This window comes from Vigna radiata, chromosome 9 (genome assembly GCF_000741045.1).
Source record: "Vigna radiata var. radiata cultivar VC1973A chromosome 9, Vradiata_ver6, whole genome shotgun sequence".
In the NCBI taxonomy this organism is placed as follows: domain Eukaryota; kingdom Viridiplantae; phylum Streptophyta; class Magnoliopsida; order Fabales; family Fabaceae; genus Vigna; species Vigna radiata.
The window spans coordinates 17,691,449-17,707,179 of record NC_028359.1 but is presented as its reverse complement, the minus strand read 5'-3'; the positions used below and the strand labels follow the sequence as shown (position 1 = coordinate 17,707,179).

Here is a 15,731-nt window from a genome sequence, read left to right as displayed (position 1 = left end):
TGAAATTCCTCTAGTTGCTCTACGATGTTCTAGACATCTACCACCCCAAATTCAGTACCTTACTTCCCCTCACAGATCCTAAAACTATACACAGCCCATGTCCNCTCATCAGATCATCAATACAATAGAATTTCCAGCAACTCAAAACATACCTTAGCATATTCAGGTCCAACATTCAGCCCATTCAAACAGATTATAATCATCAAGTCCAAACACAGGGAATCAATTTAAAACAGTTCAGAACATACTAAAATCAGATACGCAAACAGTAGCAACTCAATATTAAGCAGTAAATCATAATTAAATTTAGCATACATAGAACACCGAAACAGATTTAACCACTACACAACAAATTTCAACATATATTCAGAAACAAATCAGGAAACAATATATTTATATAGTTAGCTCCCCTTACTTGGAACCACACTACAGTACAGCTAAATAGAGACCTCCTAACAGGGCCCTCACAGGACAGAACATCAACAACACCTATAAATCACCAAATTGGTGATAGAGACAGCCTTTTAGAGCTAGAACGTACAGAGAAGGGGAAAGCAAAGTACGAAAAGCACATGCAACCAGAAAATTGGGTGCCCTAAGTCAAGACAGTGAAGAGAAAGGGAAAAATTTACTTACCCGATGAAATGAAGAAATTGTTCGGTGGGAATCGAAGCTCTCCGCACCAGGAATGATTTTGCAGCAACAAAACAAAGATTCAACGGTTCAATCTATTAGAATTTTAGAGAGAAAACAGAACATTTGAGTTGGGATTTTGTTCTAGAGAGAGAAAAGGAGATTCTGTGAAATGAAATCAGAAAATGGAAAAGGGAAGTTTCCCTTTCTCCTAAGGCCATGCTGCCCTTAACCTTATGGGCCAGACTGCCTCACTTAGGCCCATCAGCCTTACAATTTCTAAGGCCCTTACAGTAATAATTTATCAACTTTTATTATTTTTATTTTTATAACGGAATTCATCAGAAAAATAAAATATATTATTTAAATAGTTAATTTAATTTAGGATATTCCTTCATATTTATTAGTTAATAATAATTGATTTACTTTCATATTAATAATAATTTGTTTTGTATGGTATTGTAATGTTCCAACAATTGATAATAAGTTTACATAATAATAAGTTTACATAACAATAAGGGTAATGATATATAGACAACATTTTTTGACAACATTTGAACATCAATCATACATGTCATTGTGTGATTGGTTCAAATGACACAATGACACCACCATGAACCAATCACACAATAACACATATGATGATGTTCAAATGTTGTCAAAAAATGTTGTCTAAGTATCTTTATCCAATAAAAAATTAGAGTTTATAATTTTACTAAGTTTAATGGAATTTATGGTTCAATTTTCTTAACTTATTTTGATTTTAAATGCTAAAACACTAATAGATATATACTGGATTTTTGAAATCTGATTAATGACTTCATCCTATTCTTACCTTCATCTAAATTATACTAAACATTTACAAATAAATAAAATTTAACAATGATGATTTATTAAAAAAAGTTGGAAAAGAGAGACACAAGATGAAATTAGATACATGAGTGGGTAGAAATAGACAAAGACGAAGGAGACAAGAAAAAAAGATACTGCCAGGCTTAGATTAAGAAACGTGAGATTGAAAATGGGTGGTAAATGGGTTGGATGATAATAGGAGAGAAATTTATTTTTTTAACACTTATTAGAAATATAATTTTGATATTAAGAGAAAATTGAGAGTCTCATGAATAAACTTTTTAAAATGGAAGAAAACTAAATTTGAAGAATTTCATACTATTGTTGTTGCAGCAAAGATGTGGCTCTCAAGAAGTGTTAGGGTTTATCTTCTTCCTTCCATTGCCAAGTTTCCTCCTTTTCTTCCAATCCACAATTCCCTCTTTTGCTCTCACTCTCACTCTCAAACTTCCTTACACGACGAAGCCGTCTCACAATTCAATCGCTTGCTTCATCAGCGTCATGTTCCTCCCATCTTCGAATTTGGAAAGATTTTGGGATTTCTTGTGAGGATGAAGCGGTACCCTACTGCTATTTCTCTTATTAAACAAATGGAGCTTAAGGGAATTCATAATAACCTTGTTACTCTCAGCCTCCTCATCAATTGTTTCTGTCACTTACATAAATTGGGTTATGCTTTCTCTGTATTTGCCAAAATTCTTAAACAGGGTTATCATTCAGATGCCATAACCTTAAACACACTCATGAGAGGTCTATGTGATAAGGGTGAGATCAAGGAAGCCCTAAATCTTCACGACAAAGTAGTAGCACTAGGATTTCGGCTTGATGAATTTACTTACGGGATTCTAATCAATGGATTGAGCAAAATAGGAGAAACTGAAGCCGCAATCAAATTGCTCAGAACGATTCCAGGTCGATCAACGGTAATGTACAACATAGTTATTGACTCCCTATTAAAAGAGAAACAACCAAAAAAAGCTTATGATTTGTATTCTGAGATGGTTATCAAGGAAATTTCTCCTGATGTTATTACTTATAGTATTCTAATTTATGGCTTTTGCTTAGTGGGACAGGTAGAGGTAGCATTTGGTTTCCTAAATGAAATGATATCAAATAACATCAGGCCAGATGTTTATACCTATAATATATTGATTGATGCATTGTGTAAGGAAAGAAAGCTAGGAGAAGCCAAGAATGTGTTAGGTGTGATGGTGAAAGATTATGTGAAACCTGATGTTTTTAGCTTTAATGCTCTAATGGATGGGTTTTATGTAGTTAATAAAGTAAAGAATGCGAAACAAGTATTCAATGCAATGACCCACATGGGAGTGAGTCCTGATGTTTGGACCTACACTATCATGATAAGTGGACTCATAAGGAACGAAAGGGTAGATGAGGCCATAAATCTTTTTCAGGAAATGCAGAAAAAGAATATAGTTCCAAATACTGTGACTTACACTACTCTTATTGATGGTTTATGCAAAATTGGAAGAATCTCTCATGCTTGGGATACTTTTTGTGAGATGCGTGATAGAAATCAACAAGCAGACATAGTCACTCATAATTCCTTGATTGATGGTTTATGCAAAAATAATCGTTTAGACAAGGCAATTGAATTATTGAGGAAAATGAGTGAGAATGGAGTTCAGCCCGATATGTGGACTGCAACCATACTTATTAATGGGATGTGTAGAGGGGGGAGACTTAAGAATGCACAAGAGATTTTTCAAGATCTTTTGAATAAAGGTCACAATCCTAACATCCGTACTTATACAGTTATGATCAGTGGTCTTTGTAAGAAGGGTTTGCTTGATGAGGCATTGACCATGTGGTCCAAAATGGAAGACAGCGGTTGTTTATCTGATGTTATAACTTTTGAAATAATCATCTCTACTCTCTTGAAGAGTGACCAGACTGAAAAGGCAGAGAAATTTTTTCACGAAATGATCTCTAGAGACTTGTTGAAATGATGAAAGGTTGAGACTTGTTGAAATGATGAAAGGTGACACTGTATTTGAATAACAATGTGTTTGTCATAGAATGTGCATGAATGGTTTGTAAATTTTGTGATATTGTTAGTGGTTCCTTGAGGATTCCTTCATCAAAAGAATTGCTTTGGATTCAAAACTTGAACTTCACTGCCTTCCCCAATTTAGTCAATCTGGTTCTATATGGAATATGGGTCTCAGTGGAAGCATCCCACAGAAATAGCCACACTTCCAAACCTTAATTACATTGACCTATCCAGCAATAATCTCCAAAGGTAAGTTGTTGCAATTCTCTTCATTGCATTGTTCCCTATTTTTCGTGTCAATGGAAGAATCTGAGCCATCTCTTTCATGCTTTGACCCAATTGTAGGTTCAATACCACTACAACTTGGTAATTCCACACAACTGCAGTTGTTTGATATCTCTAATAATTCACTAAGCGGTTCAATCCCATTTACTTTTGCTCAACTGATGAACTTGGAAACTCTTTATCTGGATTCAAACAAACTTGAAGGTAACATTATATTTCTCACGTAATTTACTCATCTTTTTCTTGTCAATATAGGAGAATATGAATATCTTTTTCTCACTCACGAAGGTTCAATTCCTCCTACTTTAGGTCGATTGCATAATTTGACATATCTTTTCCTTGATTCTAACCAAATAGAAGGTCACATACCCGAAGAATTAGGGAATTTGCCCAAATTAGCATTTTTGTAACTTTCTCATAATAAAATTTCAGGTTGAATACTCATTTAATACTTACTTTGGGTTAAAACTAAGAGTTACTGTTTGGTGCCAGTAGTTTGAAAAGTGATAAAACTAAACACTCATCATATAGTTTCATGGATATTTTTGTGGAAAACCAAAAGATTATATAGTTAGAAATATTTTGATTTTGCGGAAGGAAAGATGTAATTTTCTAGATGACATACAAAAGTAGCAAGGCATGTATTTTTTGAATCTGAGTGCAGTTTGTTTAGGTCGGGACCAAATTAAATTACAGCCTAGAGGATACATTTATTTTCAAACGCTGATATATCCCAAGGCAATTAAATCATGGCTTCAATCTCATACATTTATTGCATAGCAGTATCCATATGGAATAAAGAGTTGGGGTAATTAATTTGAATTAATAATTTTAGTGTGTTGTTCTCAGAATAAGACTGTCCTACTGTCCTGTTGTGATGTTTGATCATCATTCGGATTCTCAGAATAGCACTAATGCAGATTGTAGAAATTTGGAAGGCAGGGTTACAATAACTAACAAACTCTTGATTTATTTATTTTGTTTGTGGCATTTGCGTTGCAAAAATTTGGTAGATGTGGATTGGACAATCAGGTTACTTTATTCTTATATTTGGTTGCCTTCTAAATATTAGTTCTTGAAATAGTGGGATTTGGTTCTTGAGTTTACCACAGCGCTCCATGTGACAATAAAACTAGAGTCTGGTTGCTTCAGTGGCAAGTGGAAGAAATAGAGAGAAGGTTTAGCAGTTATGAATTTGAAGAAATTGTGGTTAAGAATGGCTCTGTTGTGCCACTGGACATAGGTCCTGCCACACAGGTTTTCTAGTATCCATTAAGCTAATCACTTGGTTTTTCTGCATAATAAATTGTGAATATATATTTAATCAATGCAAATTTTGGTGAAAATTTTCAGTTGGACATATCTCCTGAATTTGGAATCAATATTTAGCATCGAAAGAGACCGAGAAGAAGGAAAATGTAGGGTGTGGAAATGGAGCTTTTGATAGAAGTAGTCTGGAACCATTTGGCATTGCAGACGACCAACTTTCTGAGCTAACACCAATTTATTTCCATCTTTCTAGTACTACTACCAGTTTAACATCTTCCTTCTGTGTTGATGTCATTTTGGAAATGATTGTGATTTCTTTGATGTATTTTGAATAATATTTTAAAGATTTGAAATAGTTTATGTAAATTTCTTAACTTTGAGGTTTTGATGAATGATGTTTTTAAGTATCACCTCCTCCCTCCATGTATTCCATTTTAGTCAACATTTTTGAACGAAAACCAATAGTATGTTCTTCAAATGAACCTATATTAGCATAGCTAATGATACCCTTTCTTTAAGTCTCTTTAGCCTCAACAACTATAACTGGTACAGTTTTGAAATGGATCATGTTACTTGATACAAATGAGACAGATTAGGATATGAATTTTTTTGTCCACTTCCTCTCTTGTTCTTCGCTTTAAGGCTGTATGAAAACTTGTTATGGGGAGATTGAAGTTCTTGCAATCTAATTCTATCTCCTCTCAGATTTCTTATTTACATTGTGACAGAATAATCACTATCTCATCATCAACTTCTAACTACGGAATGCTGTATAGCAATGAGTTTGAACTACAGAAAGTTGAAGTATAGATAAATCTGAATATGTAACATCGTCATATATATACTACTAAGTAAAATAATCAGGTTTTAATAGAAAAATCCAATGATTGAAAAATAAAAGACTTCAAATACGAATGGGAATGTAACAGTGGGAAAAAAAAGAGAGAGGAAGATTGGGTCATTTTTATTTCAAGAACTAGATAAAAACAAAACAAAAAATTATAAAATAAATATTGCCTAATGCAAACATAATTTTCAAGATGTCAACCAAGTTACAAATATTTATTTCTATTAGACATTCATACTAATAGACAAATCTAATTAGTGTAAAACTATTAGGCACTCTACAATAGACATATTTACAAAACTATCAAACTATCCTTCTAATAGATGACATCTACAACCACCAAATACAAATATCTTAGAAACAGTTTAATACAATAAAATTTACAAACTTTCCTTAGACGCAGTTGCTTTCTTTCAAAATTACTACTAACGATCCATGTTGAATTAGTCCAAGCAATGCATGATTGTTTCTGGACTTCCTGAACACATGCAGGATTCACCATGTTATCAATCTTTTCACTTCAATCATCTATTAATTGGGAAGGAAGTGATATCTAACATCAATATGTTATGTCCTACCATATTGCACATTATTTTTTTCCCTCAAGATATTGCATTCAAAGTACTGCACAAGGCAAAGTAAAAAACATTTAGGTCAATCTAAATTTTTATTTTAGACTACCTATATAAATCACAAATTTCCATTTTCAGATTCTCCAATTCACATACATACTACAAATCCTGAAAATAATTTAGAAATTGTTCATAGATTTAAATTACGATTCCAGAAGACATAATCCGATATAAGTCAATTGTATAATGAATTATGTAGTTTTCTATTTGTTAAAAATATTATAAAAATATATGGAGACGCAGCAAGATAATGGGATACAGGATGCAGCGTAAATTGAACCCAAAGAAATAAATATAAATAATCCATACACATGCAGTGTAATAATTTTCTATGCAATCTTAGTAGAATTATACATTTGATATGTCACCCCGCAGTATACTCCGATATAACTTTATCCAATAATTTATTTTATTGTTTTTCATGTCTATGATTTTGCCAAGTTTTATTACTTTTTTGTTTTACTTAAGATTTTTTTAATAAAAGAATACAATTTATTAATTAAAAAAATATTACATCCAAAGAAAATTCCTGTCTTTCTTTTCATGATTTGAAGGACAGGACATCCCTCTACAAAAAACATCCCACACGGGGTTGTCATTACATAACACCAATTTTGTAAAACACGTTATTACGCAATAATCATAATTGAATTTCTATTTTTAATCTAATTTCTATAATTTCCGAAAGGAAAAATAAAACCAAAACACAAAACTAACTAAAGTATTACAGTTTATAAAAAGAAAGACTAAAATATTCCAGAACACATTCAAACCCTAACGTAGCTTCCATGGGTAAACAAAATTAGCAGTTTCGAATACACACGCAGCTGAGAGACAGAGAGGGAATCTTGAAAATGTCATGGTGAATGGTAATAGCTGTAAGGGTATGATGAACTAACTATACTAATAATGAATTTTACAAAACTCGTCTATTGACAGCATAACATTCCGATTTATGAACAAGGAACAAATAATTTAACAGCCAAAACAACTCTGAATAACTCAATGGAATCGTACTTCAAGTGAGTTTACGCCATAGTCCTCCCTTGGATGCTGTTAAGCACTTCACTCGTCGGAAAACGAAACCAACCTTTGGAGGTCTTCCGTCAACAAGTGAATTCTCATATATCTCTTTGCACTCTTGGATGACCTTTTCAACAAAAGTAACATTTTGTCAATTACAAAATCAATCATTTCATCAGCCTTCATGAAAGAAACCAAACCAAATTGTGTGCTTATCTTGAAGATATTTCTTGAGTTTAAAGTAAAATGTACCTCTTTGGCATCTTTCCGAGGAATGCCTTCTCGTAGATTAACAAGTTTCTCAACAACTTCAGGCTGAAACAGTAAAAAAATATGTTTATCCACAGGATAAATCAAGGTAGAAATCTTAATTAGTTTTAAATTTCGAAGCATATAAAGCTTGTAGAAGTTAATTTTCTAAGCAAAAGATAAATTATGTAATAACTTGGAACCCATCGCAAAGAATATTTCTGACTGCATAAAGAACTCATGCTTCCATTTGAAAAATGCAAATATTGAAATTAGATTAGGCAAATTGACTTTACCGGGCAGTCGGGTTGATGTTCAAGTATATTGGTATAGATGAGTGTGAATGTATCCAGGCTCTCTGCTGAAGCAAGTTCCCTCAAGTCACTAAGTACACTCACTCTATTTTCAACTTTCTAATCCAACATGAAGGAAATTAGAGTAAGAAACTTGGGCTGGAAGTCAAGATTAACAGATATGGATCTGGCACAATCTCCACGTTAGAAATCAACAGTAACAAAAGTTATACAAGGAACTTACAGAAACACTGATATGTTCCCTAAAGAAATCCATGATAACCTCCTCATCTAGCCTCATCCGTTCAATAGTTTCTTCCTTAATGTAATTTTTCTGCAATTAAAATATCAGTGAGAATCAAGTCAAATAAATACAAAGCTGTTAAAAGAAAATCTGCACAATTTTGGTTCATAAAAAAAAACAGCAAGTGATTTATTGACAACAGAACCTGTGTTAAAAGATGATCGACATAAACAATCACTGTTTCTTCCAGACAGGCTTCAACAAATCTCCTAAAAGATCGCTCTTCAATATACCTTGAGTATATGAGTAGTTGAAAGTTAGTTTTCCTCACAAATAATATATTTAACAATCAAAATTCAAATAAATTCAATAGAAGCCATTCGCACTAGCAACTTTACAAACAAAATTCAGATCTTATACAATGAAAATTTTATAGCTAATCTGCTAAGAATAATTTAAGAATATTGGAATAAGATATGACAATAAAAAAAAGTAAACAATAAATACGAGAGAAGAATAAAAACTAGTATTGCCATTAAAAATAATCCCGAAGAAGGAAACTAAATTCCATGACATGTAGTATGTACTATGAAATATAATATATTTAAATGTGAAATTTATTTTAATTTTTATTTTGTTAAAACACTAAAGTGCGTGCAGCACCGAAGTCTAAAGCAAGAAGGCCTTTTATTGTAAGTGAGAATGGAAAAGCTTGACCGCAACTGTATTTGGATAATCAAGATTAAACTTACTTAAAGATTACATGAGCACTTAAAAAATGCACATCACTTTGTTCTAGTCAATCATACATATAAATCAAATCGTCAACACTTTGCGCTTGCTTCTATTACTCTGAAATAAATACAATCTCATTTGTTGTTAGCACACGTGTGGTGGTGGGGATTTTCCATCTCATGCTATGAAATAATATTTTTACGTCCATCTCCAGGATCAACGAGTTTGACAACCCTGCTAAACCTTAGAAGTTTGGTAATCTATAAAAAGTGCATGTGGAACCCTACTGAACACGCAACAGTTTCTACACAGATACCCGAGAAATTGCCATAGCACATATGGAAAATTAAACAAAGTAAAATTACATAGACAAGAAAATATACTCACATTTTAACATCGCCAAAATAATCACCAAATGTTGCGACCAAGTACTCAGTGACCTGCCCCTCACTCCATTCTGATAAATGCAAAGAAATGAAAACTCAAGTTTTGCACTAAACGAGGTGCTAAAGCATTCAACTAATGATGTATAAAAGGAAACGTAGTAAATTTTACAATGAGGATATTGTACAGGATAATGATTGATAATAGTATAAGATTAATCAAAATATGCAACTAGTTAGCAGCAAGTATCTAGTACAAGAAGTGTAAACTAGTATTATCACAGGTTTTAAACACTTGACAATAATTTGCAACCTATTATATCTTGAAATTAAAGACAATGTGCATTTCCTGTTTAACTGTATGAATTTATTGCAGGAGTGTATACAGTTCCAAAAACAGGAATACTGCTCAAAAGAAAAAACCCAGGTAAAAGTTACAAGCATAAACCAGAAAGATCCAGCTAGCTAATTGAAAAAATTATTTTACCTTTCTGGTATAGCTTCACCAGTAACTCCTGGACACCAGGATCTTCAAATATCACACTAACCGTTTGATGCACAGCTTCCTATCACCAAGAAGAAATTCAATGTATGAAAACTGATATGTAAAATTTAGAAATAAAATATCTAATTTTCCACTTTAAGTCATGGCTTCAAATCCTAAAAGCAAGCTCTCGTCTTAGAGGGATAAAGTTTTATAGATATACTCTCCTGAAACCCCACTGATTAGAGACTCGTGCACTGAGTTGCCACCTTTTATTACGAAGCTTTGTCACATCCCTTTTCCTTTATGTTAGTTGGTTTTTCCTGCTCTTATGTTTAGGAAAAACCATTATTGTTGCTCTTTTTGTAATCCTTTATCTTAATTAATTCTCCGTTTAATCAGATAATAATTATTATAATCATAGAAATAAGGAGTTGATCCTTTATAATCATGAATATCTATATACATATTATTAGGAACTTGATCCTTTATAATCATGAATATCTATATACATATTATTAGGAACTTTCTATTAGTTAATATATCATCTTTGTTATTAGAGGATAACTACTCTCCTCAATTTAGTGTATTAATTATTTTTTCTTAATATAAATAAAACACTAGTACTGTCTCCGAAACACAGTATCAGCTTACTGTTTCTCTCTTCCCTAGAGTTTTCCAATAATAATCACAATTATAACAAAAATTATAAACAAAATACTTGGTGGAAAGATTATGGCATATATATAGAATTAGCCATATCTGTCATACACAACTCTTGATCATTTCTAAACAACTACACAAATATGTCATGCACAACTAAGATTTGGCATTTGGCTTCCATTTTTGTTTTTGAAAGCATGGTCATTTTAAATTAGTGGAATTTCCCAAACATACACACAATACAAGGGAATGATTTTTTTTTTCAATTGATTTTTTTTCCTAACGTTGTCCTTTGTTTTTGCTCCAATATCAACTGTCAAGGAAGATTATTTATCCTCCAAACTTCTAGTAATTTCATCTCTTCATCATAATGCAATGATTTATCAAATTATAATTTATGATATATGTGTAAATGGCTGTGATCTACTATAGACCGATGATCAATTCTGTATGTGATTAAGGATCGTTAACTTCAAGGATTTTGACAAAACATCAATCAATTTAAAACCTTAGTTTATATCACTTTGAATTTCATAGAATGAGGCATAACTGGTTTCCTATCCACAATCATGCGATCTCATGATTTGTATCACATTAAAACATCTGAGGTTGTTAAAATAATAAGTGTGAAGAAACAAATACATACAAATATTTGCTATAGAGATGATGTCAGAAAATTCCATGAAGAATAAATGCTTGTTGAAGTTGAAGATCAATGTCAATTAAATGCATCAATATTTCACTGAATAATTCCTTTACAAAAACAACACACCCGAGAAACATGCGAATAAAAGATTTTACTCTCTTCCATACCTTAGCTACCTCAAGAAAACCCTTACAGGTATCTTCAAAATTAACCTGAAGTGAAACAAAACAGAAACACATAAAGTTAAGAAAATGATTGTGTAATTAATCATAAGAATGACAATCAGGCGAGTTTTAGACAATTTCAAAAGAACCAAAATATTAGGAACAGAACAGGAAACTGATGGGTTTCATCATTGGTGATTAACACTATGAAATAGTGGAGAAGATTAGGAGAAATCTTAGTGTATTTTGCATACACATAGGGTAGTTTTATTTATAATGTAAGATATGGGCTAATGCCCTTAATACAGGATGGGCTGAGCCCAATTAACATAAACACACAACTTAACATCTAACACTCCCCCTCAAGCTGGAGCGTATAAATCATATGTTCCAAGCTTGTTACAAAGATAGTCAATTCTAGGTCCTCGCATGGAATTAGTGAATATGTCTGTCAACTGGTTACTTGAGTTAACGAACTCAGTCTTGATATCTCTGGATATGATTTTTTTCTCTAATAAAATGATAATCAACTTCAATGTACTTGGTTCTCTCATGGAAGACATGATTAGAGATAATATGAAGAGCAGCTTGATTATCACATATAATTATCACATATAAGTGTCATGTGAGTGACATCTCCAAATTTCAATTCACTAAGTAATTGTTTAAGCCACACAAGCTCTCAAGTAGCTGATGCCATAGCTCTATATTCTGCTTTTGCGTTGGACCTAGCCACAACACTTTGCTTCTTACTTTTCCAAGATATCAGGTTGCCACCAATAGAGACACAATATCCAGAAGTAGACCTTCTATCAGAAGGGGAACTAGCCCAATCAGCATCTGAATAGCAAACAATTTTTGTATTGTTGTTAGGACCATATAGCAAACCTTTTCCAAGTGATCCTTTAATATACTTCAGTATGCGAACAACTGCATCCCAATGGTCTTCACATGGGGAGTTTAGGAATTGACTCACCACGCTAACTACGAAGGAAATGTCAGGACGCGTAACAGTAAGATTGTTTAATTTACCAACTAATCTTCTGTACCGTTCAGGATCTGAGAAAGGCGGAGTTTGATGTTAGGATCCATAGGTGTCTCAACAAATTTACAGTTCATTAACCCTGTTTCCTCCAAGATGTCTAACGCATACTTCCTCTGAGATATGACAATACTAGTATTGGATTGTGCTACTGCAATACCCAAAAAAGTATCGGAGTTTGCCAAGATCTTTGGTTTGAAAATGGTGACAAAGGTGTTGTTTCATCTGAGAGATGCCAAGATAGTCGCTTCCTGTGAGAACAATGTCATCGACATACATTATTAAGTAGATACATCCAGCACTTGCGTAGCGATAGAACACTGAATGATCCGCTTCACTGCGAGACATACCAAATTGTTGAACACAGCTGAATTTACCAAACCAGGCCCGAGGAGACTGTTTTAGGCCATATAAGGATTTGTGAAAACGACATACCAATCCAGATGACTCCCCCTGAGCAACAAAGCCATGCGCTTGCTCCATATAAATTTCTTCATGCAAATCACCATTAAGGATAGCATTTTTGACATCAAGTTGGTAAAGAGGCCATTGTTGAAGAGCGGCCATGGCAATGAATAGGCGAACAGAGCTCATTGTCACCACTGGAGAAAATGTATCACCATAATCCAAACCAAAAATCTGTGTGTAACCTTTGGCAACCAGTCAAGCCTTCAAACGATCAATTGTACCATCAGGGCCAGCATTGATAGCATACACCCACCTGCAACCAACAATAGACTTTCAGATGGTAATTGGACAAGCTCCCAAGTTCCACTTTTTTGTAAAGCACTTAATTCATCCAGCATGGCTTGACGCCAACCAGGATGAGTTAAGATTGGGAATTGACACAGAAGAAATGGATGAGAGACATGTGTAAAAAGATGGAGATAATTTGTGGTAACTAAGAACAGTATAACGGGGGGAAGGGTTACGAGTAGAGCGTATACCTTTACGGAGGGCAATGAGCAGGTCAGACTCATTTGCTGGAGTCGGAGAAGACACAGGAGGCGACACTAGAAGTGAGTCATGAGGGAGATGATTGCGGCGACTATAAACCTGAAGGGGTGTAGTTGAAGGACGATCCTGTGGGGAATGAGAGTCTAAAGAAGGAGAAGGATCATAGAAAATAGGAATATCAACAGTAACAGGTGGAGGTACAGAACTAGAAGATAGATGTGAAAAATAAAACGAAGATTCATCAAAAGTGACATCAGCAGAGATAAATTGACGATTGAGGGAAGGAGAAAAACACTTATAGCCCTTTTGTGACCGTGGAAATCCTAAGAAGACACATTTGTGAGATCTAGGAGATAACTTATCAAGACCAGGACTAAAATCATGAACAAAACATGTAGACCCAAAAACTCTAAGAGGTAATGGATGTAAAGGGTCTTGAGGAAATACGATAGAATGAGGGATTTGTTATCTTGGACAGAAGATGGCATGCGGTTTATGAGATAACATGCAGTGAGAACTGCATCACCCCAAAAACGCGAGGGTACTTGACCATGGATTAGAAGTGTACAAGTTGTTTCAATAAGGTGTTTATTCTTGCCCTCAGCCATCCCATTTTGTTGACGGGTATAAGCACATGAGGTATGGTGAAGAATGCCATGCAAAGCCATAAAATGTTTAAACGGTTGAGAAAGGTATTCACGGCCATTATCACTGCGTAAAGTTCAAATAGAAACCCCAAACTGTGTTTTTATTTCACTGAAAAATGATTGGAAAATAGAAAACAACTCAGAACGATTTTTCATAAAAAAAACCAAGTACATCTAGAAGAGTCATCAATAAAGGTAACAAAATACTAAAATCCTAAAGTGGACTTAACACGACTAGGTCCCCAAATATCAAAATGAACTAATGAAAAAGGGGACGATGCTCGTTGTGAAACACTACAAGAAAAGGAACTACGAGTATGCTTTCGTAACTGACAAGACTCACACGACAAACTTGATAACTTCGATAAACTCAGAACAAGTTGATGTAGTTTGGCAAGACTGGGATGACCTAACTAAGCATGAAAAAGGGATGGTGACTCCATGATTACGCCTACATGTGGAGAATGGTGGAGAAGATATAGGCCATAAGACTCACATCCTGTGCCAATCATGTGTTTCAAACTTCGGTCATGCAAACAAACAAAATCTTTGGTAAATGAAATAACACAATTAAAAGAACGAGTTAGACGATTTATAGACAATAAGTTGAAGGGAGACCCAGGGACATAAAGTACATGATCATTGGATATGTACGGAAAAATATGAACAATACCAATACCATGAGATGAGACTCTAGACCCATCAACCATTGTTATCGAGGGTAAATTATCCAGACATGACAAGGAAGAAAACAAGGACTTTTTACCAGTTATATGATCGGTGGCGCCTGAGTTAAGGACCCAAGATCCGAGGGAGTGAGTTAGAGCAACAAAAGGTGTACCTGTGCATGCAACAGATGCAAATGTAGTGGAATTAGAGTGCTGATGATCCTCATACCATCTAAGAAATTCGTTGAAGACTGCAGGATTGTCTACAGTATTTGATGAAGTAGGATGGTCTGCAGACGGTGATCGGGGAAGTGGATCAGAATTAGCCATTGGTATAGGTCGAGGAGGACGTCCATGAAGCGCATAACATCTATCACTTTTGTGGCCTAGCTTGCCATAGTGGTCACATTTTGGTCGTCCTTTACCTGGCTTGTGAGACCGACTTCGATCATCACGTTGGGTAGCCATAATTGAGGAATCATCAGTATTAGGATATGTCTCAATGATTGGTTTGCTCGGAATACGCAAAAGAGCAGAACAAGTAGAAGTAAAGTTGGGTATGACAGGAGAACCCAAAATCTAATCACGGATATGGGAGGAATCATCAGAGAGTCCGTATAATGCCAACAACATGAAGAACTTTGATCGTTGTTCCAGTTCTTCAGTAGGAGTGGAAGCAGGAGGTAATAGCTCAGTAAAATCATGAAGGAGGGCATGAACGTTACCCAAATATTCTGCCATGGGACCAGGACTGCGCGGACCAATAACAGTGAATAGGTCTTGACAAACACCATAAAGACGCTAGGTGTCATTTGTGTATAATAGCTTCACTTGTGCCCATACTTCTGAACATGTTTCATATGATCGAAACATAAGCCGCTCTCCGGGGTCGCATAGATTGGTTGAAAGGTCTGAAAGAGAACGTTGTTTTAGGGGGAATGATGCCAGTTGGTACTGGATTCAAAAGAATAATATACCGTTCAAAGCAAAGGCAATATAAC

General features: G+C 34.3%; 2 protein-coding genes across 6 annotated transcripts in view; one reads left to right on the top strand and one right to left on the bottom strand.

The window, feature by feature from the left end:
• Nucleotides 1-5,996, top strand: part of LOC106774287 (pentatricopeptide repeat-containing protein At1g12300, mitochondrial) — a 9,072-nt gene extending 3,076 nt beyond the window's left edge. For 2 of the 5 annotated variants that reach the window (XM_014661227.2, XM_022786068.1), the window contains exons 3-5: nucleotides 1,819-3,748; nucleotides 3,845-5,041; nucleotides 5,138-5,996. In XM_014661227.2, coding sequence (XP_014516713.1) covers nucleotides 1,824-3,455 — 1,632 coding nt within the window. In that variant the 5' untranslated portion in view covers nucleotides 1,819-1,823 and the 3' untranslated portion in view covers nucleotides 3,456-3,748; nucleotides 3,845-5,041; nucleotides 5,138-5,996. The remainder of the gene's footprint in view (nucleotides 1-1,818; nucleotides 3,749-3,844; nucleotides 5,042-5,137) is intronic. The other 3 variants (XM_014661230.2, XM_014661229.2, XM_014661231.2) reach the window with 3 other exon arrangements.
• A 1,249-nt stretch (nucleotides 5,997-7,245) lies between these two features.
• LOC106774094 (exocyst complex component SEC6) overlaps nucleotides 7,246-15,731 on the bottom strand; it is a 38,677-nt gene continuing 30,191 nt past the window's right edge. The window contains exons 19-26 of the mRNA XM_014660929.2: nucleotides 11,420-11,464; nucleotides 9,947-10,025; nucleotides 9,464-9,533; nucleotides 8,547-8,634; nucleotides 8,342-8,431; nucleotides 8,101-8,217; nucleotides 7,808-7,870; nucleotides 7,246-7,682 (exon numbers count right to left, since the gene is read on the bottom strand). Coding sequence (XP_014516415.1) covers nucleotides 7,551-7,682; nucleotides 7,808-7,870; nucleotides 8,101-8,217; nucleotides 8,342-8,431; nucleotides 8,547-8,634; nucleotides 9,464-9,533; nucleotides 9,947-10,025; nucleotides 11,420-11,464 — 684 coding nt within the window. The 3' untranslated portion in view covers nucleotides 7,246-7,550. The remainder of the gene's footprint in view (nucleotides 7,683-7,807; nucleotides 7,871-8,100; nucleotides 8,218-8,341; nucleotides 8,432-8,546; nucleotides 8,635-9,463; nucleotides 9,534-9,946; nucleotides 10,026-11,419; nucleotides 11,465-15,731) is intronic.